The sequence below is a fragment of the Callionymus lyra genome, chromosome 18 (assembly GCF_982586985.1).
Source record: "Callionymus lyra chromosome 18, fCalLyr1.hap1.1, whole genome shotgun sequence".
Lineage (NCBI taxonomy): Eukaryota > Metazoa > Chordata > Actinopteri > Syngnathiformes > Callionymidae > Callionymus > Callionymus lyra.
Window position 1 is genome coordinate 7,376,511 of NC_141835.1, and position 23,082 is coordinate 7,399,592.

The 23,082-nt window shown below is 47.1% G+C and overlaps 1 protein-coding gene across 1 annotated transcript; it reads left to right on the top strand.

Moving 5' to 3' along the window:
* The first annotated feature begins 715 nt into the window (after positions 1 to 715).
* On the top strand, positions 716 to 22,087 carry sptbn5 (spectrin, beta, non-erythrocytic 5). The gene is made up of 78 exons (XM_087780579.1): positions 716 to 829; positions 896 to 1,066; positions 2,068 to 2,184; positions 2,253 to 2,410; positions 2,466 to 2,694; positions 3,519 to 3,605; positions 3,895 to 4,002; positions 4,064 to 4,148; positions 4,292 to 4,425; positions 4,484 to 4,704; positions 4,771 to 4,909; positions 4,981 to 5,115; positions 5,195 to 5,277; positions 5,342 to 5,495; positions 5,558 to 5,761; positions 5,816 to 6,022; positions 6,084 to 6,234; positions 6,320 to 6,456; positions 6,671 to 6,871; positions 6,950 to 7,102; positions 7,307 to 7,431; positions 7,534 to 7,770; positions 7,834 to 7,909; positions 7,966 to 8,177; positions 8,244 to 8,472; positions 8,552 to 8,691; positions 8,761 to 8,860; positions 8,920 to 9,090; positions 9,163 to 9,327; positions 9,408 to 9,497; positions 9,564 to 9,700; positions 9,770 to 9,956; positions 10,018 to 10,127; positions 10,210 to 10,300; positions 10,368 to 10,484; positions 10,605 to 10,762; positions 10,823 to 10,955; positions 11,036 to 11,181; positions 11,251 to 11,365; positions 11,493 to 11,603; positions 11,668 to 11,847; positions 11,917 to 12,120; positions 12,205 to 12,354; positions 12,421 to 12,525; positions 12,708 to 12,896; positions 12,959 to 13,114; positions 13,181 to 13,372; positions 13,483 to 13,578; positions 13,692 to 13,813; positions 13,886 to 14,000; positions 14,132 to 14,245; positions 14,318 to 14,439; positions 14,536 to 14,698; positions 14,769 to 15,035; positions 15,099 to 15,271; positions 15,353 to 15,443; positions 15,650 to 15,796; positions 15,945 to 16,082; positions 16,152 to 16,319; positions 16,391 to 16,479; positions 16,685 to 16,871; positions 16,978 to 17,046; positions 17,113 to 17,256; positions 17,336 to 17,532; positions 17,601 to 17,805; positions 17,865 to 18,044; positions 18,119 to 18,268; positions 18,348 to 18,565; positions 18,784 to 18,973; positions 19,030 to 19,206; positions 19,433 to 19,540; positions 19,656 to 20,336; positions 20,401 to 20,457; positions 20,516 to 20,599; positions 20,730 to 20,821; positions 20,886 to 21,002; positions 21,435 to 21,613; positions 21,766 to 22,087. Exons 1-78 carry the CDS (start codon positions 716 to 718, stop codon positions 21,906 to 21,908), a joined length of 11,997 nt encoding a protein of 3,998 aa, XP_087636705.1. The 3' UTR covers positions 21,909 to 22,087.
* The last annotated feature ends 995 nt before the right edge of the window (positions 22,088 to 23,082 follow it).

Below are 23,082 nucleotides of genomic sequence, written 5' to 3' on the forward strand. Positions count from 1 at the left end.
TGTGTGTGTGTGTGCTCATGCTGTAAATCCAATGGCTTCAAAGGTCTCACACGATCCTCATCACATGAATCTACAGGTCTGGACGTCAGATCTCGGCGCAGCGGGGGGTCCCTCAAAATCCCAAAGTCGTCGGGCGTCTTTTCTTGAACTGAAGAAGGTGAGAACTACTAGAATCTTCCTCTGAGATAATTGACTGATAGTTGTCATGTTATTTAAAGTTGTTTCATTGTTGGTGTTCTTCCTGCACTGGAGCCAGTGTACGTTAAGAGGAAGCAGCTCAAGTGTTGGAGGATCCCCCGCCTCAGGAAAACACTTGATATATAAACACAAATATGTCAAAAGTTTCCTCAGAAACTTGACATGACATATGTGAGATCCATGTGCAGGATGTTCACTCAGATGCGGCAGCAGACCAAGCAGGTTCGGTCAGTGAGCTCAGGAATGAGTCGCTTCAGCCGGAAAACGTTCATGTCGGACTCAAAGTCCGACCCAAAATCAGAGCCAGGTTTTATTAAGTCAGATAAGGAGAGGTGACACAAGAAGGTGTGGAGCGTTTACAACCGGTCGTCGAAACCTCTGTGCTCATCCTCGCAACTTCCTCAAATGAAACCTTAAAATAGGGAGTACATAAAATGTTTTAAAGAGATTCAATAATTATAATGGTCGCACGTCTTTGTGTGGTTTGTTGTGCAAGTGAAGCCCTGCAGGTGGCATCATGGAGGTGGACGAGGACGGACTGGGCCGAGTGCGGGAGCTGCAGGGGCAGAGAATGACAATCCAGAAGAAAACCTTCACTAAGTGGGTCAACAGCATTTTTCAGAAGAACCAGGTCAGTTCTCGATGAGTCGGAAAATCCTCATCTGCCTCTGCTGGACACTCAAGTGTATTATGACAGGAGGACCTGAGGGTGGAGGACGTGTACACCGAGCTCAAGTCTGGTCTGGTTCTGATTCGCTTGCTGGAGCTCATCTCGGGGGAAAAGCTGCCTCCTCGGAGCCGCGGCCGAATGAGGGTTCACTTCCTGGAGAACAACAGCAAGGCCATCAACTTCCTCAAGACCAAGGAGGTTCTGTGACTGCATTGTCTCGCCCTCCGAATTGTCAATCATTACACTTAAAACTGTAAATCATTACCCTTCAAACCATCAATAACCACGCTCTGAACAAACTGTCAATCATACCCTCACCCTCCGGAATGTCAATCATCACTTTTACTGCCAATCATCATCCTCGAAACAAACTGTCAATCAAACTGTCACCCTTTGAATTGTAAATCATCATCCCTGTGAACTGTCAATCATCCCTTTTAGAACTGTCCATCATCAATCTCTAAACTGTCAATTATCACCCTCTGAACAAACTGTCAATCATCACTCTCTGAACTGTCAATTAACAGTTCTAGAACTGTCAATTATCACCCCCTGAACAAACTGTCAATCATCACTTTTAGACCTGTCAATCATAACTCTTAGAACTGTCAATCATCAGACTCTGAAAGAGCTGTCAATCATCACTTTTAGACCTGACAATCATAACTCTTAGAACTGTCAATCATCAGACTCTGAACTGACAATAATCACCCTCTGAACTGTCAATCATCACTTTCAGAACTGTCGATCATCCCCCTCTGAACAAACTGTCAATCATCACTTTTAGACCTGACAATCATAACTCTTAGAACTGTCAATCATCAGACTCTGAACTGATAATAATCACCCTCAGAACTGTCAATCATCACTTTGAAATGTTTAATGACTCTTTTAATGATGAAGTGTCATGAAACATGAACTCACACACTGATCTTTCAATCGTCATTTCACCCAAGTGGCGATCACACGTATCGATAACCGGAGCAATGCTGCCATCTGGTGGCGAAAGTGTGTACAACACGATGAAAAATAAAAGTGTTACAAACCGTTACAAGAATATCTCGACATTAGCAGTAAAACAATAGTGTGCGTCATTTGAGAATCAGTTGCCTTTTCATGAAAACATAGATCCTAGAAAAAATTCACATAAGGAAGAGGATAAATGTATGAAGTGAGACTGAAAGTTCATCGCTCCTCAGATCCCGGTGAACCTGATCGGCCCAGAGAACATCGTCGATGGAGATCGGACTCTGATCCTTGGTCTGCTGTGGATCATCATACTCAGGTTCCAGATCGGACCCATCCAGCTGGATGAGGTGAGAACCTCCTGTGCGCCTTTTCTCTCTCGAGACGTCACTTCACGTCCTTCTTGTTTTGGCCTCAGCCCGATGGCGGAACCAGCGTGGCTCGACGCTCGGCCAAAGAGGCTCTACTGATCTGGTGTCAGAGGAAAACAGCTGGATACCGTGACGTCAACGTTCAGGACTTTTCCCGCAGCTGGAGAGACGGACTCGCCTTCAACGCCCTGATCCACGCCCACCGGTAACGACCTCGCTTTGAGAATACACACCCGACTCAACCACGTCATCTTCCACAGACCCGATCTGTTCGACTACCACCGTTTCCGTGGCGACGAGCCACGGCGTAACCTGGACCACGCCTTCTCTCTGGCAGAGCGAGAGTTCGGAATCATGCAGCTGCTGGAGGTGGACGACATGTTGGTCGCTCAGCCCGAGGAGAAGTCCATCATGACCTATGTGTCACTCTACTACCACTACTTCTCCAGGATGAGGCAGGAGCAAACCCTGCAAAAGCGCCTGGCCAAGGTTGGTCTGAGGGTTGCTGCTGTTATTGTGTCTAACCTTCCTTATCTGAATTACACACAAGTGTAGTTGTGTTCATACATGAAGATACAGGAATAGTGTTGCCATGTGACGGCTCAGGTGAAGATCAGGGTCACGTGACATTAGGAAAGGTGGGTTAAGCGGCTAATCTTATCAGATTAGATCAGTGTCTGCAGTGGCGGGAGCTGAACTCAGCAGGAGGATTTTAAGGAATTTGATGGTTTATATAGTGAGACGAGTGAATCTGAGACAGCTACTGATGGATTAGTTCCAGGTTTAACATGTGCGTGGTTTGCAGCGTATCACCTGGAGTCACTTGAGAGTGACTTGGCGTGAGGTCACGCCAAGTGTAAAGAAGGTTCCGGTCTGTCTCCGTGTCCAAGAGTGAGTGATTCAAGCGTCTCTTAGGCAAGCTGGTAGCTCCAGGTGTGTGGCTCACCAGTGAATGCAGGGATATGTGATAAGGGCATTGAGCAAGGTGGCAACCCGGATTGGTTCTATCTTAGTCCTACAGTGTCGGAATGTCACTTGGAGGAAGTCTGAGTTATCAATGGTTAAAGAGAGGACACAGAAGAGAATCATCTGCCAAATCTTTGCAAAAGGTTTGTACCGATGCTCTACCCCAATTCTTGGCATATTTCCATCCTGTTGTTGACCCATATTATTCTGACAGTCCAGCACCTACTTCTCTTTACCTGGAAGTTCTTGCTTATTCTCATCATTCTCAAGGATTGTTTTTGTCTTTGGCTTTCCATCCTGTATCTTTAGATAAACTTCAAAAGACTAATTTCTCCATTTATTTTCAGATCGTTGGGATGCTGATGGACCTGGACGCCATGAAGGCCCAGTATGAGCGGCTGGTCTCGGACCTGCTTCACTGGATCAGAACCAAGGTTAGAACTTTTCTGAAAGTGTTAGCCGGAGAAACCTATGTGTTACATGTCACCTACTCTCACTTGATCCTGAGCCTTTCCAAACATCCTTCAGCAGATATTTGAAGCCTTCTCCAACAGATTAGACTGATTCTTCAATAAATTAACATGGCTCATAGTGCATTGTAAACGGGTCAACTCTGTTTCTGACCAGGTACATTAACAACAGCTACTGAACACCACAGACCAGTCGCAATGCCCGGTGAGACAGGTGGGTATAATGCCACTCACTGGTGTTTTTTGTCGTCAGGTGGTTCAGCTGAATGATCGCAGGTTTCCTAACTCTGTGAAGGAGATGCAGGTGCTGATGGGAGCGTTCAAGTCTTACAGGACTGTGGAGAAACCACCAAAGTACCAGGTAAGACCGGACCCAATAGTTACGCTCCTGTAACCACCTGATGATGTCGTCTCTCTTGCAGGAGCGGGGGGCAATCGAGGCTCACCTCTTCTCCCTCAAGACTCAGCTGGCTGCTAGTAACCAATGGGCTTACAACCCACCTGAAGGTAGACCACTGCAGAGTCAAAAAGGATATACATTTTTCAAGATTCAAGCAATTTATTTATTAAATTATTATAAATGTGGTTACAATATTATAAGTTTGAAACATGAATATCTACAAGACTTTGTGGACACTTCCTCTTTGAAGGTAAAACTTTAAGTGACATCGAGAAAAGCTGGTTGTTGCTGGAGAAAGCTGAGCATGAGCGTGAGCGTGCCATGCAGGAGGCACTGCTGCATCTGGAGAACCTGGAGCAGCTGGCCCAGAAGTTTGCCAGGAAGGTAACGTTTCCCTCGCTGGACCATTTGCCATCTCCACAATTATTTGACTCTCTCACAGGCGACGCTGAGGGAGGGCTTCTTAGACGACACCCTGCGTCTGATCCGCAGGCAGGACTTCCGAGGACTGTCAACTCTGGAGGAAGCTCATGCCGCTGCTCGCCGTCTAGAGGCGCTGGCCACTGACGCTCTGGCCAGAGAGCCGCGTTTCTCTGCTCTCCGAGACATGGCAGAGGATATCCAAAGAGGAAACTACCACAGTCAAGACCAGATCGTTAGGAGGTCAGACTTAACCTACACTGACACATTAACTCACATGACCACACATACAACTTTCTCTGTGTTCAGGCAGCAGATCATCAGCCAGCGATGGATAGATCTACTGCAGCAGCTGCAGGAGCAGAAAGGGATTCTGGGAAACGTAGTAGAGACACTAAGCATCCTTAGAGATGTGGAGTTGGTCTCACAAGACCTAAAGGAACTACAGGTGAGTCGTGATTCAATGAACTGGGTCTTGAAAGCCATCCGATTTGCCCATGCCTAGTTTGTGTTCTTTAGTCTCAGGCTGAGAGCACTGACCTGGGGAAGCATCTAGCAGAGGTGGAATCTCTTCTGCAGGCTCAGGACCTTCTGGAAGCTCAGATCTCTGCCCACGGTGAAACCATCAACACCATCAGCAACAAAGCACTCAAAGTCTGGCACAAGCATGGTTGCAGTCCTGCCCATCTTCATATGTTTTGACTAACAATTGTGTTGTCATCTGTCTTTACAGAGAAAAGTCAGCCACCAGTTGGAGAGCAGAGTGAGAGCTCTTCACACACAGTACAAATCCCTGTGTTCTCTTGGCAGCAGCAGGTTTGTGCCTTTGTATGTAAAGTTGACTCACCCCGGTCAAATGTACACGTTCTCCTTGCTTCAGGAGAAGACAGTTGGAGTCTCAGCTAAGGTTCTTTGAGTTTTTCCATGACTGCGAGGAGTTGGAGTCATGGCTGTATGAGCGCTGGCTGCGGCTGCACTCAGTGGGACTCGGCCGAGATCTCAACCAGATCATGCAGGCTCATCTCAAGCACAAGGTTGCGTGATGGATACTGGTAGATAGTTGAACTTCTGGAATGAGACTCTGGTTTTTCACCAGGTACTGGAGGCGGAGCTACAAGCCCAAGAAGCTCTGTACCAGGGTGTCCTTGGTCGTGGTCAGGATCTGCTCTCCAGACAGGGTCCAGAGAGCCAACCATTTGTCCAGAAGTGGGTCAGAACCCTAAAGAAGCAGTGGGGTCATCTGAGAGAAGAGGCGAATGCACGTCGGCAAATGTTGCATGCAGCTGCAACCATCAAACAAGTAGGTCCTGCAGACATGTGTCGCATAACCTCACACTAAACCTCATGTGCCCAGTACTTTGCAGATGCTGCTGAGGCAGAATCCTGGCTGGCAGACAAGAAGCCATTGCTGACCAGTGGGGATTTGGGCAAGGATGAGTCCAGTTCATTAGCGCTGCTGCAGCGTCACCAATGGTTGGAAAAGGAAATGTCAGCATATACTTTGGAAATGAAGCGTTTGTCCGAGCAGGCCGCCAGTGCTGCCACACTCACAGCTTTGACCGTGAGTTCTTACCTGTGAACCTCATGTCCAGAAAACAAAATGGTCTCCCCTTTAAAACCAGGTCGGGCCACCCAATGTCATGGTGTTCCCATCTAGCGAGTCCTCGGATGAGGACGATGGTCAAGGAGTCATGGCATCATCAACTAGCGTCCATTCTGTAGGCAGCCAAAGGGAGGAAATCCAGGCCAAGGTCCGATTCAGATTCAGTCGAGGTAACAATCCAAATCACTTTGTGGATCTCTTCCTCAGAGAGCTGGACCTGCCTCAGAGTTAAAAGTCTAATTTCTGGGTCATCAGGTCAGTTTCTATGGGACAGGAACGAAATGGTGACTGTTGTTGGCACCGACCCAGCTAATGACCAGGTCCTGGCCTGCGACAGTCGGGGGAACCAGCAGTTAATACCCAAGACATTTCTGATGATTCTCCCAGCAGCGGTGGGAATCCAAACTCTTGACAACATTAATGCTCAGTGCAACCAGGTGTTTGCTTAAAAGTGTCTCATCAGAGATAAAGCCCTTTGTTGCTTCACAGTCTTCACATCTTTTTTGCAGACATGTTGGTGCACTGACCAGAGATAGATGCAACACATATCCACAAACACCTTGAATGTTTTCTATGAGTGTTAAACAGATCATTCAATCTGTTCAGTCTCCTTTAGCCTCTGCCAATGGGGTGTCAGTGAGCAAGAGCTTGAAGTCACAGAGCAAAAGGTGGAAGCGCTCAACGCGTCGCAGAACCACTGAGATACAGACCACATGGCTCCCTGACCCGGAGTATAAGCGAGAAACCATAGAAGGGGCACAGAACCGTCTGGACCAGGACTACAGGTCCTTGTATCATATGATCCAGGTGAGAGGGCACCAGAGGAACAGCCAAACTATGTACAATGTCACATTCTTTTTCTCAAGTCGATGTCTTATTCTACAGTCGAAAACAAAGGCCCTCCAGGAGGCACTGCTGCTGCATCGTTTCTACAATAGCTGCCAGGAGTTCGAATCATGGATGGAGGACAAGGAGAACGTGCTGAAAACCTTCCATACTGAAAATGACAACCTGGGGGTCCTGCAAGCAAAATATGAGGTGACCTTGGCAGTGATCACTAAGCAACAGCGTGATGCACAAAATGTTACTTAGATGTGGTGATGATATTGTTGATGATCGTGATCAAAATATTGATGTTGGTGGTGTTAATAATAATCATGACAACAATGGACTGTCTCTTGATATTGAGCATCAAAAACATAGAATGTGTTTCTCAACGATCACCTTGCTTTTTAAATCTAGAACTTTCTGACAGAGTTGGTGAGTGGGCATGATCGTCTTGATGACATCATAAAGACAGGACAGGAGCTCAACCAACACAGAGACTTCAAGGAGATCCAGAACAGACAGAAGAGAGTCAGCAGGAGGTAAGAACACTGATATCTTATTTACATCATGCTTATGGCTCTGGCCCATGTGTCTAAACTTTACAATGATAATAACTACTGATGAGCCAACATTGTGGCTAGATGGGAACTGATCCAAGAGCTGAAGGAGCAGAAGGGTCGGGAGTTGCTGAGCACGGCAGATGTGCAGTCATTCCTGCTCAGCTGCGAGGAGACGCGCATGCAGCTGCATTCTCACTTGGTTGCAGCAGAGTCAAGCTCCTTGTCACTCCAGGCCCGAGAGGAGACCCACATCCAGAACCTCAGGGAACTTCAGACGCTGGAGGCCAAGATCGCCTACCTGAAAAGTGTCGCCAGAATGTAGGACCCGGAAACCAGATTTGTGTAACTGAAATTTTAGTGACAACATTTCCTCTCTTCCAGGAAGCAAGAATGTAGTCCTGAAGAGAGCCTTGCCATCATGCAAGAAGTGGAGAAACTGGAGCTCCTGCTGAAAAAGGTGACAAACTAACCATCACAGCTGACATCAGCAGCTTCACCAATCTTGATCTGCAGGTTAAGAGTGAGACTGCAAAGAAACAGCACCACTTGGAGGAGGCACGCAGGCTGCACAGTTTCCAGCTTCAGGTGAAGGAACAGCAGATCTTGTTGGGCTCGATTAAAGAGCGCCTCCTGCAGAAGGAGGCAGGGGCTGACCTGGCCTCCACTGTTGCTCTTCTGGAGCAACACAAGGAGCTGTGGCTGGAGTTGGAGGAGCAGAGAAGAAGGTATGGCTCACTAGACAAGGTGACAGTGGGAGGCATCATGTTCATCAATCCCCTTGTTCTTCCTAGGCTAGTGGAGATTAAAAAGTCAGGGAGCAGTCTGACGATGGGGAGAGAAGATGTTGAGAGGTCATTGAACCAGCTGACAGCTGATTGGTCCAAACTGGAGCATCTGTGGACACATAAGAATCAGCGTCTGGAGGAGGAGGTGGAATTTCAGAGGTTTAACCGCGAGGCTGACCAAATTAAGGCAACACTGATAGGACACGAGGCCCGGCTTCAGGTCCAGGATGTTGGGGTGAGAATGAAATCACGTGAACTGTGGACACAGCTCTGAGTCACCTTGTATGTTATAAGTGTGCATGTTCGTGTTTTAGGAGTCAGTTGACAGTGTACACACTCTTTTGGGTCGCCAAGAGCAACTCGAGGTTCAACTAAAGGTTTTGGAACAACGAGTTGATAGATTCATCGATCGGGGCATTGACCTGATTCATCAGAAACACCCAGATGCCGAACTGTGAGCACACAATCATCTACTGACTTATCAATGGGTGGAGGTGATGAAAAACATCTTGTTTGTCATCAGCATCAAAAACAGAAGTCAGGACATCCAGAACACACACAAGAGACTGAAGGAGATGTGCAGAGAGAAGAGGAGTCTTCTGCTGGACTCCAGGAAGTTTCAGGTGAGAAACTTACATACACTTCACTCACACACATAGACTCACACAGCTCTTGGGAATAGGAGTTCCTTCGGGACTGTGATGAGTTGACCATCTGGATGGGTGAGAAGGTGAAAGTAGCTGAAGACGAGTTTCACAGAGATGCGCCCAACATTCTGAGGAGGCTGAAGAGACACGAAGCTGCAGAGAAGGAGATGCAGGCTAACCAGGTCCGGTTGGACAGTCTAGTCCAGGTAAGGTTCTACCCGGAGACCAAACCCTTTTGCTGCTGACACCTGGCTAATGATCTTGATATGCGCATTCAGCATGGACAGGAGATGGTTGCCCATGGGCACTTCAACAGCCAGACTATCAGCAGGAAGTCGTCGGAGCTCAGCACTAGTTGGAGAAGACTGCAGCAGAAGATGACAGCACAAGGAGACAAGCTGAGGCAGGCAGGTCAGCAGGAGCAGCTAATGGAGCTGCTACAGGCAAGTCATAAACGACAAACTACCCCACAAGGCCCATGGCTTTTGCTTGATCTTCTCGCTGAATTCTGTCTTCCTATCAGGATGCCAAACTAAAGATCGAAACAATCCAGTGGATGTTGACAAATGCTCCTAAAGGTCACGACCTTCGCTCCAGTCGGCAGCTGTTGAAGGTCGGATGTAGACATGTGACAATGCTGTAAGACTAAGTGATTTGTAGCTGATGTTTATGTTTGCAGGAGCATCAGCAGCTGGAGCAGGAGGCACAGGAGCTGGCAGACAAGATCAATTCCATCGTCAGCAGAGCCAAACATCTTGCCTCAAACCACTTTGACTCAGAGCGCATCCATCGGGAGACTGACATCTACCTGAACTTGTAAGAGTCTGTCCACTGCTGATGAAGAGCTTCAGGTGTTTTTCAGAAAATAAGGAATATTTGTCCCAGGTTCAAATCCCTGCAGAACCCGCTCGACTCCCGCAGGGCACAGCTAGAGGCTTCTGTGCAGTTATTCGGGTTTTTTCATGACGTGGATCTAGAGCTGAGCTGGATTTTAGAACATCTCCCTGCATCTGGGTCGACGGGCTACGACAAAACACTGGCAGGAGCCACCAGCATGATGAAGAAACACAAGGTATATACAGGGATCCCATCCAAAACCCTGTAAAAATACCTGATTGCTGTTGTGTATGCAGGAGCTGCTGGCAGAAGTTCAAGCCCACTCAAAACACCTTAATTATGTCATGAAAAAGGGGCAAGGGCTCGCTCAAGAACAGCCAACAGACAGAGAGGAAGTCCTTGCACGGTACTTTTCAACTCATCTTCTCTTGAACAAACAACAATACCCAATGTCTTCTTCTGTTTCTGCTCTGATTCTGGTTTGATAGGTGCAGCCACCTAAGTACAGAGTGGGAGGAGCTACACGAGGCTTGCAGCATGAGGACAGCTCACCTGAGCAAGGCAATGACCAGAGAACAAGTGAGTGGTGATGGTTGATGTGGGTTTTTTTGTTTTGATGTGAAGATCCGATTCATACTCTTAACAGCTGCTACTGGACTGCTCTGAACTGGAGGCTCGACTTACTGAAGCACTTGGACTGATGGACTCAGACGACTTTGGCAAGGACTTAACTGCTACGCAGAAACTGATCACCAAACATCAGGTACACACATATACTTACACAAACAAAGTGTAGTTGACCTGCTGTTAAACCCGAGGAAAATCCCAGAATCAAACTCATTCAATGACTGTCACTATGATGCTAAACAAGTTTGTTCTCCAGGTGATGGAGGCCCAGTTGAATGTTCTGCAGGTGGAGCTGGGCCAGCTGGAGGTCCAGGTGCAGCAGGCCGTTCACAAGTGGAATCTGGAACAACTTAACAGAACATTCAACAGGCTGCAAGACCAGAACCAGCAGTTACACCATCGAGGTGGCCTCAGGTGAGAAACGTGCAGACACACCAATGAGGAGATTCTACAGTCATATTATGTCGATTTCAGGGTTCAGAGGTTAAGAGAAGCTCTGGTGCTGCACGAGTTCAAACGAGATTCTTCAGAGTTTAGTGATTGGATGAAAGAGCAGAGACGGACTGCTGAGTCATCAGATCTGGGTGGAGACTTTCAGCACCTGCAGGTATCTCACCCCTTGCATGATATATACCACTCAAGTCAACAATTTTTCGTAATCCACTCATCCCCTTATGTATGTTCTAGATACTACTCGGAAAGTTCTCAGGATTCTATAAGCAGCTGGAAGTCGGGGAGAAGCGACTGAGTATGTGCAGAGAGCTGGGTACTCGACTGATTAACAACAAACACCCTCAGAGCTCCTCGGTCAGAGAGACACTACAAAACCTCAGGTTTGTCTTTCAGGTGTTATCCGTCTGTGCGCATGTCTACTTGTGGTGTGATGATGTTACTCCCAACAGTACATGCTGGGATCAGCTGAGGGCCAAAGCCAAGGACCGCCAGGATCAATTGCAGCAGGCAGAAGAAGGTCACCGTGCTCATAGTGAGCTGAGTGAAGCTCTGACACTCATTAAGGTCTCAACACTTCAACAACTTTAAAGAAGGACTTTTCTTTTAAATCAGAGAGCGGAAGTCCTGTGTACAACATTTGTATTAGTGTGTCATGATACATGTTCTTGTGTTTTTCTTCTTTCACCTGAAGGAGCGACTCAAGAGCATCCCGGATGATGTGGCAAAAGATTTTCGGGGAGCAACAGCTCAACTAAAGAGACACGAGGCGCTGTTGTATGAGCTGGCCGCCACAGAGCAGCAGGTACCACAAAGGCAACCTTTAATGAACATATGTCACATGGTTGATTCCCTTTCTGGTGTATCAGTTGCAGGATCAGCTGGACCACGTGGACTCTGTGCTGGAGCGATGTTCCCCAGAGCTAAGGCTCCGTCTCCAGCAAGTACAGCAGGAAGTTGTTGACCGCTGGGAGGAGCTAAAACTAGTGGCAGAGCAGAGAGAGGATGAGCTTAAACTCACTTGTAAAAGATACACATTTTTTAATGCGGTAAGAAGGACAGTCAGGTGATCAAGTGAATGGAATACATGTGAAAATGTTATGGTCATGTGGCTGCAGGCACAGGACTTCTTTCTGTGGTGTAGTCAACTGACCTGCTCTATGGCGGTAAGGGAAAGCATCACTGATGTGGTAACGTCAGACCTCCAGTTGGGTCAACACCAGCACCTGTGGGCTGAGATGGAGGCCCGGCAAGAGACGTACCAGCAGATTCTGGACCTGGCTGAGGAGCTGCAGGGACTGAACCCTGCTCAACAAAGAGAGGTCAGTTCTGTCAAGGGCCAAGTAGCCAAGACTTTATCTGAGTCCACGTCCAGGCTCAGAGACAAAGCTCTCGCACTTTCTCAGGTTTCCGAGAAGCTAGAAATGCTACAGAGTCATCGCAATGCTCTGGTGGAGGAGTGGAACAGGAAGCATGATTGGCTGGATTTGGTCCACCTTGAGCAGGTCTTCTACAGAGATGTGCGAAGTCTGGAAAAAACTAGTTCCGCACAGGAGGTATGGAGTAGGTCTTGACAAGAACCTTGATAAAGAGCCAAGTGCGAGTTCTTCTGTGTTTTACAGATTCTCCTCCTGAACAGCAATCTTGGAAAAACAGTGGATGAGACAGAAAGTTTGATAAAAAAACATGAAGCTTTTGAGAAGATTCTGATCTCTCAGGATGATAAGGTGAGGGCATTGGTAGTGTCTAGTTTATTGTGAGAACCACTGCCAGGCCACGCAACAGTGTCACCTTGCTTGAATACAAGAAAGTTATTATGATTATTGTGGTGTCTGTAAATGTGTGGAACCCATGTTATGATAAGAAGGCTATTTTTCAATAAACTAAAGAAGCTGTGGTTTCTTCTCAGTTGTCGACTCTGAGGCACCTGGGCGAGCAGCTGAAGAATCTAGTGAGCAAAGAAAAGAGCGTACAGATCCACCAGGAGGTGCAAACCCTTAAACAAAGACGTGCTAATGTCAGAGAGCTGTCCAGCAGTCGCAGAGAAGAGCTGGAGCTCTCGTTGATACTATACATCTTCAACAGGGATGTTACTGAGGTAAAAGCTGATGGCAAACTATTTGCGTGGAGTATTATTACTGTATATGAGTTTCTCTGAAGGCTGAGGAGTGGGTAAGCGAGCGGATGCAGAAGATGTCTGAGGACAGCAAAATGGATCTCAGCAGCCTGCAGATCAAGATGAAGTTGCTGCAGAAGCATCAGGTGTTTGAAGCAGAGATTTTGGCCCACCGGCCTATTATCCATGCTGTGCTACAGGTGAGCAACCTGATCTGAGAATGAATGTGGGCAGCTGCCTAAAGACTCCAGATTTTTTTTTTGTAGGCGGCAGAGCAGCTAGAGGCTCTTCACCACTCCAACTCATCAGCTGTGAGTTGCAGCGCCAGAACACTAAGGCTCCACTGGAAGGAACTAAAGAATAGTGTGGCTGCGCGAGGCAGAGTCCTTAAGGGCAATAGAGACTTCTTGGAATTCCTGCAGAAGGTTGAGGAGGTGGAGACCTGGATCCGACACAAGGTGGGAAGATTTCTCTAGAAGCTCATGGTTCTTGCCATTCACATCCGGGACAAAAAGATAACATACAACATAGGACCAGTATAATTGAAAGTGTGTTGTACCTACTTCAGGAGGTGATGGTGAATGTGGGAGATCTTGGGAAGGACTATGAGCATGGTCTTCAACTGCTGAAGAAACTGGCAGAATTTCGTGGTACTACCGACCGGGTGAGTAAACAGTTTCTTAAGGCCTTACTGTTGCTGCTCCAGCAGTTGGAGTGCTCCAAAGCAGTTCCTGGACCAGTGTCCAGTTGACAGAGTATGTGATGTTAATTTAAAAGGAGGTCACTGTGGATGATGCCCACATTACTGCCATCAACCGGATGGCATCACATCTGGAGAAGAAAGGAGGGGCTGATGAACTGGCTACCGTGCAACAGAGGAGTAAACAGCTAAATGATCGGTGAACCTGATAACACACACTCCACCACCACAGAGGGCACCTTTTTAATTACCTTTTTCTTAACTGCCTCAGGTGGAGCAAGTTTCAAGGTGACCTTAACACCTACAAAAAGAGACTGGAGGGGGCGCTGTTTATCCACAAGCTTATTCAAGAGCTTGAAGAGGTCAGAGACCAAGCCAACGGGAAGGTCAGTATCCTGGATCATGCAATGCTTTTAAGTGCTGAGACTCATTGTTGATGATATATATATATATATATATATATATATATATATATATATATATATATATATGTGTATGTGGGTGTGTGGGTTCGCAGTTGCTTTTGCTACAACAGCTTGACTGCGGCATGGATGTGGAGAGTGTAGAGAATTTAATCCGACGTCATGAAGAGGCAGAAAGAGAAGTGTGTCTGATCCAGGAGAGGTTCAAGGTCAGTTTGTGGTTACACTAAAAAGAAAACAGTCACACAACTCCAGCATGAGAGACATGACCTCATCTGCAGACCCTGGAGGCAGCTCTTCATGGCCACATGTCTTCTGGATCAGTGCTGAGTGACAAACTGAAGGTGAAACACAACACGGTGCAGATGACCCTGAAGACCCTGAATCAGGAGGTGCAGTTGAGGTACTGAAAAAACACTCATAGAGACTCATACAGGGACAGTTAGAGTTATATGAAGAGAGACACAGACACGCTAAGATGTCCCTTTTCTTCATTTAGGATGGAGAAACTGCAGGAGTCCCACCAGCTGCAGCTTTTCAAGGCAAACCAGCGCCAGCTGCTGGACTGGAGCCATAAACAGTTAACTGAGATGGCAGACAAGGGTCTGCCCAAAACCAGAACTGAGTCAGAGAAACTTCTGGCAGAGCATCAGGAGTGGAAGGTAAGACACAAAAGAATGGACAAGAACCAAGACATCCCAAGGTCCATGTCACTCACAGTTCATTTTCCAGACCGAGATTGATGCTCGGGCAGAACGTGTGGCCTCAGTCAGGGACTTTGGTCTGAGGCTAATCCAGTCCCATCACACTTCAAAGGCTGATATCAACAAGGCACTGAAGGAACTAGAGGATGCTCAAGCTAGACTGGACCAGGCCTGGCAGGAGCAGAACAGGACTCTGCAGCAGGCCCGCTCTTTGCAGCTCTTCCTGCTTTCTGTTGACCAGTGCGAGAGCTGGATAAACAACAAGGAGGCCTTTCTGACCAACCTGGATCTCGGGGTAACAAACTTACCTTAGAAGGTCTCAGTTGTCCCGGATTCATGTTAATTTATGGGTCCACAGGCCTCGGTGGATGAAGTGGAGATTCTGCAGAGAAAACATGCTCAGTTCCAGGAAACTCTGGAGTCAGAGGGTGGGCAGGTGGAACAGGTGGAAGAGCTGGCCCAGAGCTTGATCAAACAGCACCACTATGACTCAGATAACATCCGGGCCATGAGCAATGCACTATTCACTAGGTAACACACAGTGACCTGATCTGACTTATCTACGTACATATTTGTTGACTTGTATGTTTACACCTTTCTCCTCTTATTTAGACAAACTAAGCTGTTGCAGAAGACTGTCTCTCGACACGAAGCTCTGACGCAATCACTGATTCTTCAAAAATGTCTTTATGGCAGCTACCAGGTGCTCATCCTCTACTCTACAAAAGTGGACTCTGCTGGATTTAAGCCTTACTTGATCTAGACTGGACCTGGACCCTAGTAGACTAAAACATTACTAGAACTTTGCTATACTAGTCTTGGACTCTGCTAAACTCTACGGGACTTAGACTGTACTGCACTTCACTTCACATGGTTGCAATATTAAAGTGCCTTTATGTGTTCTCTCAGGTGTGTGTCTGGCTGAATGAGCGTAACGCAGTCGCATTGGATGAGAATTGGAGAGAACCAATCAACCTGCAGTCCAAACTCCTGAAACATCAAAGTTTTGAGGCTGAAATTCTCGCAAACCGCTATAGAGTGGACCATGTGACCAAGGTGTGTTAGTGTGTTCATGACACAATCATCTAGTCCTGCCTTAGTGTTGACATTGTTGAACCGTTGAGAATGACTGGCATGAATATCTGCATTATGGGAGGTTACACCAGGTCTCTAATTGGTTGTTACAAGTAAAATGTCTCTACAGGAGGCAGAACATCTTCTGTTGGGCCAAGGGTCAATGGACTCAAAGTTAAGACTGCGGCTTCAGGAGCTGTCGGACAGCTGGAATGTTTTAGTTGAGAACTGCAAGGAAAAGAGGATTCGGCTGCAAGAGGCACACCAGGTACGGTGGGCCCTTTTGATTTAGGCCACCCGAAAGTTGTCTGAACTGACGGCGATATGTTCCCTTCAGGCACTGCAGTTCTTGCGCGCACTGGACGACATGGACGAGTGGATTCTGTCAGTAGAGAAGCAGCTGAGCACTGAGGACTGTGGAAGTGACCTGCAGTCTGTCATCAGGCTTCTGAAGACTCAGCAGGGACTAGAGCAGGAGGTCGATGGACAACGGGACAGGATCCAGGTTACGTCTATAAAAGCCAAACAAGTCTGTCACCTGAAGAAGTACTCATACAGTTGTGGGTTTCTGTTCAGAACTTAATGGAGTCTGCTCAGAAATTCCAGACAGAGGGGAACTTTCGGGCTGAGGAAGTCCAGACCAGAGTGGCCAACAACATCCACAGGTTTGAGGACTCCACTGGTCTACTTTATTACACATTAAAATTAAAAAATTGAGCTTGACAGCTTAGCTTGACCTCGTACTTGAGAAAGCTACCAATTGGCTGCCAAGATGATACGGCTGACAAATGCTAGCTATAGTTTGTCACTGTAATTATACACTCACAATGTGATGCAACTAAAGTTGAATCTTATTGACACCTGCTACAGGTACAACAGTCTGTCTGTGCTGCTGCAGCGAAGAGGTGAAAGTCTGGAATCCTGGCAGCTACTCTTTCAGTTCTCCAGAGACCTTGAGGATGAGCTGGTGTGGGTCAGAGAACGACTGCCTATTGTCACTGCTAAAGACCTCGGCAGTACCTTGAATGGCACTCAGCAGCTGCTGCACAAACACCAGGTAAAACATTAACAAAACATGGTATGAATTTGTAACTGTTGGGATCTGGGAAGTTATCTACACATCAGCCATATTTACCAGTCAACTCTGACGCTGCGCATTGTAGATGCTGACGCAGGAGATTTCAGTTCGCAGCCAGTTGGTTCAGGCGGTCAAGGAGACAGGAAGGAGTTTGGTGAGCAGTTGATATACTTGTTTCCTTTTTTCTATATCATGCTCAATTCAAGTCCTCCAAAACCAGGTGAGAGGTCGCCACTTTGCATCACATGACATCCAGGAGCGTCTAGAAGAGCTGAAGCGCCTTCACAATGAGCTGCAGACGGAGGCACAGCAAAAAGGGAAGGACTTGCAGGGGGCACTTGGGATCCACACCTTTCTGGCTGAGGTAAGGGTACAAAGCTGATGATTAAATGTATTACCTTCTGATCTATATGTTTAATTTTTGGGTGTGTGCACTTGTTCAGGTGTCTGAACTGAACCACTGGTTAGACGAGCAGCACCTCCTACTCGAGTCTCAAGACTGTGGGCGGAGTCAGGAGACAGTTGAGAGTCTGCTGAGAAAACTGGACATTTTGAATGGGGAAATGGTGAACCAGAGGAGAACTCTTAATCGGCTGGTGGAGACGGGAGCATCACTACAGAACTTAAGAAATCCAAGCAGGTGACCATCAAGAATTGCTCTGTTTCCAGAGTTTGGGATGTCGTTGCTGAGCTTTCATGTCTCTGCAGTCACCTCGTGGCTGAGAGTCTCCCAGCTGTTACCGTACTCTTGGAAACTCTGCACCGTCTATCAGGTGCCCGGCGAACTGACCTTGAAGACAAGCTCCGCCTCTTTGAATTTGATAGACAAGCCAAGGAACTCCAATCATGGCTGACTGCTAAAATGAATGTTGTGCAGTCGGAGGACTTCGGCCAGGACCTGGAGGATGTGGAGGTAGACACTTTTTTTGACTTGGCCCTTCAGAACATTTATCTCTTCCTCTTCTTCCACAGATTCTATTGAAAAAGTTAGAAGTTCTGGTGTCAGAGGTGGGTAACCTGGGTCGCAGCCGACTAACAACGGTTCAGCAGCTGGGTCATGGCCTACAGCAGGACAGTCAGGCTCGGAGAACTGATGAGGCTCTTGCTCAGTTGTGGGATGACCTCAACAGTGCCATCAGAAACAGAGAGGAGGTATTGCTCCTATCAGTTAAGTGTACTGGGAATAAATGGTGAGTGACCAACATCTGTCTCCTCTTTATTATAAGAAACTTCAATCAGCGAAGCAGCTCCAGCAGTTCCACCATGATGTAGACGAGCTAAAGGGCTGGATGTCTGAAAAGGATGTAATTCTAGACTCAGAAGAACAGGATCTGCTGTCTGTACAGACTCTGCTGCAGCAACACAAAACTGTTGAGGTGAAATATTGCTCAAGAACATGTCCAATAATTAACCGTCTCAGCAGGTCAGTATAGTCATACTTGTGTCTCCCACCAGAGAGACCTGGAGCTGATCTTACAAGAGGTGACCAAGGTTCATGAAGAGGGACAGACACTGACAATCAGACAGCCCCAGGCCAAATTTGCTGTAGCTCAAAGGCTTGAGGAGCTAGAGGTCCACTGGACCAAGATCCAGGACAAGACCAGCCAGCGACGAAACTGGTTGGACCAGGCGGAACTCGTCCAGAGATACTTCTCACACTGTACTGAACTCATGTAGGTTCTCCAGGTCACACATTCATTGTCTCACCCTTAGCTTACACCAAAAAGTTTGGCACAGAGCCAAATCTGGTAGGACAGATAATATTTTGTTGCCCAAAAGACTGATACGTACAGTAAATATAGTTGGCTCAATATTTTGGCATATTTGTATACTAATTAGGAGTGCACACAACATGTGATGGACTGGTCTTGGTGTGTGTCCGTTTATCCAGGTCGCGCTTGAGGGAGATGTTGACCCTGGCCCACGGGGAGGTCCATGGTGTTAAAGGTTTAGACCTGGAACATCTTCTCAAGAAACATCAAGAATTGAGAGTGCAAATGGAGCGGCTCCTGGTCAGGTCACAGGTGGTGAAGGATGACGGAAAGCGACTGATGAACGACGGGAACTTCCTAACCCAGGAGGTAAGATCAGCGGGACCTTTGACCAGGCGTACCTGACCTCCAACAACTTGATGCAGGTGGAGCAGCGGCTGAGTGAGCTGCAGGAGCTAGAGTGGCAGGTGGAGCACGTCTGGGAGGAGACTCGGCAGAGGTACGAGGAGGAGCTGGAGATATTAGTCCTGCAGAGGGAGCTAGAGCAAGCAGATCGTTGGCTAAGCACCAATGAGGGATCGCTGATCGCAAATGACTATGGGGTGAGTCCATATAAAGCGGTTCTCTCTAGAGATTTCAACCACCATCAAATCTTGTATTTCTGCCTCTTTTCTTTGATTATCGTGTGTTTAAAACTGCAATGACATTTACTTGACAATAATCAGTTTTGCTCAGTTATTGAATTATATCAATGGGTCCCACAGTAGGGTCGCCTTCTTAACAGGCAGCTAGAGTCAGATATTCTAATTACCACTGGTTTCTCTTCAGGACTCAGTGTCTGATGTCTTGGACCTGCTTAAACGACAGGAGGATGTGGAGGCCATGATAGAGGCACAGAGCGAGCGCTTTCTTGCCCTCCAGCAGAAACGCACTCAGGTTGGTCACAGGGGGGAATGTTTGGGTTGCATAAGTATGTCTATAAAGATTGACTGGTATATAGATTAAAAAAACATGTAAAGCTAACCATGTCCTTCCTCTGTGCCTCTGACAGAGAGAGAAACGCCTTGGTCTTCTTGAACAAAAAGACACTTCAGACAGACAACCTCCAGCTCGTGTGTCTTCCCTCCGTATGCCAAGCGACCAGAAGCCTCCTAAGACATCAATGTATCTCAGGGACAGAACCTCCAGTCCCCCTAGAAGATTGTCCTTTTCAGACAAATCCAGTTCCGTAAGGGGTAGAATGGATGAAGCCCTAAAAGAATCCATGTTTCCTCCAGAACCCAAGAGTAATACCAGATGGTCCACTGAGGTGGATAGTCCCACTACAAATCCTCCTGTTTCGCCAAAATCCACTCCAGAGCAGATCCTGGAATCTCTGGCCCCCAGTTGCAAACATTCTTCGGTCCAAAGTCGTAAACTAGTTGCACCTACTGAGCCTCCTCCCCCTGTGCCAAAGATGCTGAAGATTGAACCTACTTCCCTTCCACCCTCTCTATCAACTCCTGCCTCCCTCTCTCCTCCTTTTCACCTAGCGGAGGACAAACACATGGAAGTACAGATCGATGAGCAGCTAATTGATTTGGATTCATACCCCCCTAATTTGAATCTACAACTATCTGAGGAGTTTTCTAAAACTGCTTTGGCTGCTCCCCCATCCCCTCCACTCAGAGTGCAGATGGTGAAGGTGGTGCAAGAGCCAGAGTCAGGTTTCAGTGCGACAACCACCATCGAGGTATTTTCTCTCCTCCTGAGGTCCTGTTGAGACTTTCCTTTTACTGACCTCTTCTGCTCCTCAGGGGAGACCTCGGATGGAGGGTCTGCTTCAGATCAAGCTGAAGAGGAGCGGCAGCTTGGTAGGTTATGATAAGGTACTGTTCACGGTGTCATGCTTGACTGCGTTGTGTGACTTAGGGTCAGGACAACTGGGAGGAAGTGTTTGCCGTCCTTGACAAACAGATTCTGAGTCTCTACTCGGACATAAACGCTGCGGCACAGGTATATCTGCTCAAATGCTGTCTCCATTTTTAGAAATTTTATCCAATTAAATTGGTCCACTGCTGCTGTGATTTAGGTCTTTCAGAAATAAAGACATTTTTCAAGCTCTGCTTATATTCATGAAACTCAGAAAACCTCCAAGTGGCCTCCCATCAGTGTGAGCGGGTCTGTCTGCAGAGAGAGCGTCTACTACAGGAGGAGGGAAAACACCTTCAGACTCATGTGAGTCACATTCGCTTCTTTGGTTTTGTGCACAAATAACAAGTGTGTTTGTGTGTGTGTGCAGATTGGGAGATGGAAGTCAGTATCTGCTTGCAGCTTCCACCCCTGACCTGCAGAGGCTGTGGGTGAAAAAACTTCAGACCTGCGACCAGACATCGAGCAGCGACTCTGAAGATTCAAGGTGCCCTCCAACCCCACACACACATGCACAGTCAGTTTTATCTTGACCTTTAAAGTATATACTTTGTGGAATATTGTTTTGATTGTTTAAGCGCTTTGTGACCCTGGTCTGGAAAAGCGCTATACAAATAAAAATGACTTACTTACTTACTTACTTACAGTGTGGTTGACGCCCCCTTGTGTCCCATGGTAGAACAACAGGTTGATGCCGAAGTTTGTTTAACCCAAAGTTCATAAAGGAATGATTTAGTAACTAATAGGCTTCACTTCCGGACTGTGGTTAAGGTGTGATTCCTCTTTACCAAACCTTTTTTTTTGTCATTTTCAACAATTTGTCATTTTTTTTGGAAGTTGGTCCTAAACTGAGCTTAGACATGCCTGACGGTTTGTTAGCTGAGATGCTAACGCCAGGCGTCTCTTCATTGGTGTACAGGAGTGAGTCGTCGCTCGCCTTGAGTGTGGAGAAGCACTCTGATGCTGCGCTCACGTCTGAACAGGGAAGTGAGCGCGGCGGGCGACGCGGGCCCACAGAGAGCCAGCCACCGCCAAAACCCCCCCACACCTACTACAACAAGCACCGGTACCGGGAGGGAAATGGGAACACTGACCCAGGTCAAGGGTCACTGCTATGTTTTTCGTAGATTTAAAGTCCTGGATATTTGGGGCGATCTGTTGAAGCTTCAGCCATTAGCCACGACTGTGTCCCTTTGTTAACATGCTAGCTAGCAATACGTGCTAACATTCATTATGTTTGTTGTCGTCAGGTGCGTCCAGCAGATATAGCCTGTCAGTGCCTCCACCCCCCTCAGTGCCTCCACCCCCTCCACCTTCTGAGGCTGAAGCAATGGAAGAGGCCAAGGATAAGTCCAATCGGAACGTCTTCCGAAAGTTTTTCACCAAGAAATAGACGGCGAAAGTGATATGGTTCGCTATGATTGTTGTGTCCTTTTCTCAGATGAGCTTTGAATCAATGTGTTAGCATGCTAGCTTTTGTGCCTTTATAAGTCTTATACGACAATCAACATGTGTCCAAATGGAGACACGGGCAGCTGTGAACAGTGATCATTTTAACACGGAAAAATGTGCTGATCAAACTTCATATACTTATAAAAATTAAAGATGATTTTGACATACATTGTTTTTCAACCTCATCTTGAACATTTTTGAGACTGTGGATGAGAACGCATATTCTAAATAACAGTGCAGAAGTAAGAAAGTATGCATCACATTAATAAACACTAAATAACTGCTTCACAAGAGGAAGAATTAGAATAGAAACCTGTGTCGGGAGAGATTTCCAGCGTTGTACTCGTGTTGCAGTAACTCAAAATGGCCACGCAGCGCCGCTGTCCGCACAGTAATAAGCTGCGCAGCTGCAAACCTTCACTTCCACCTGACGTGGAAAAAAAAAAAAAAAAAATCACAATGAAACAAGTAAAAGATAAACGTGGCAGACACACGGGACTCGTGGTCATGAGTGAATGGAAAGTAAACCGTTTATTCTGCGGCACGTGAGCCCAGACTAAACATGTTGAGAGCGTAACACGAGACTTTCTCGTTTCTTACAACAGAATATTTGCGGCCCCAGAAAAATAAATACATAAATAAATGAAAATGAGTGAATTACTGTTCGAAGGGGTGAATCACGACCCAGAGAAGAAGCCTGGTGGTTCCTACAAGTTAGTCGCCTCCCTCGGATACGTGTCCACGCCACAGCCAACCTCGGGACGGAAGAAGAGCCCCCTTAAATATTTTAGTCATCTGCAGACAGGTGAGTGGACAGGTGACCCTTTTTTATCTAGACTTATGGAGAATACACTTCAGTACAGCTCCGGATCTTGACTAGATTTCGCTTAAGAGTCGATGTTGGCCCATTAGTTTATTTAAAAACCACGCGACAATGTCCTGTCCGCCACCAGGTGGCGTCCTCGGTCATGATTGAAAACTGGACGGGTTCATAGGTCAGAGGGTCACTTCCTAAAGTCACTTTGGGTCACCACAGCCAAGCTTAAACCCAAGCGATGACCCATCCAGCACCATCTGCTCTGTCTTGGGCCTCCTCACAGCTTTTACGAAAAGCG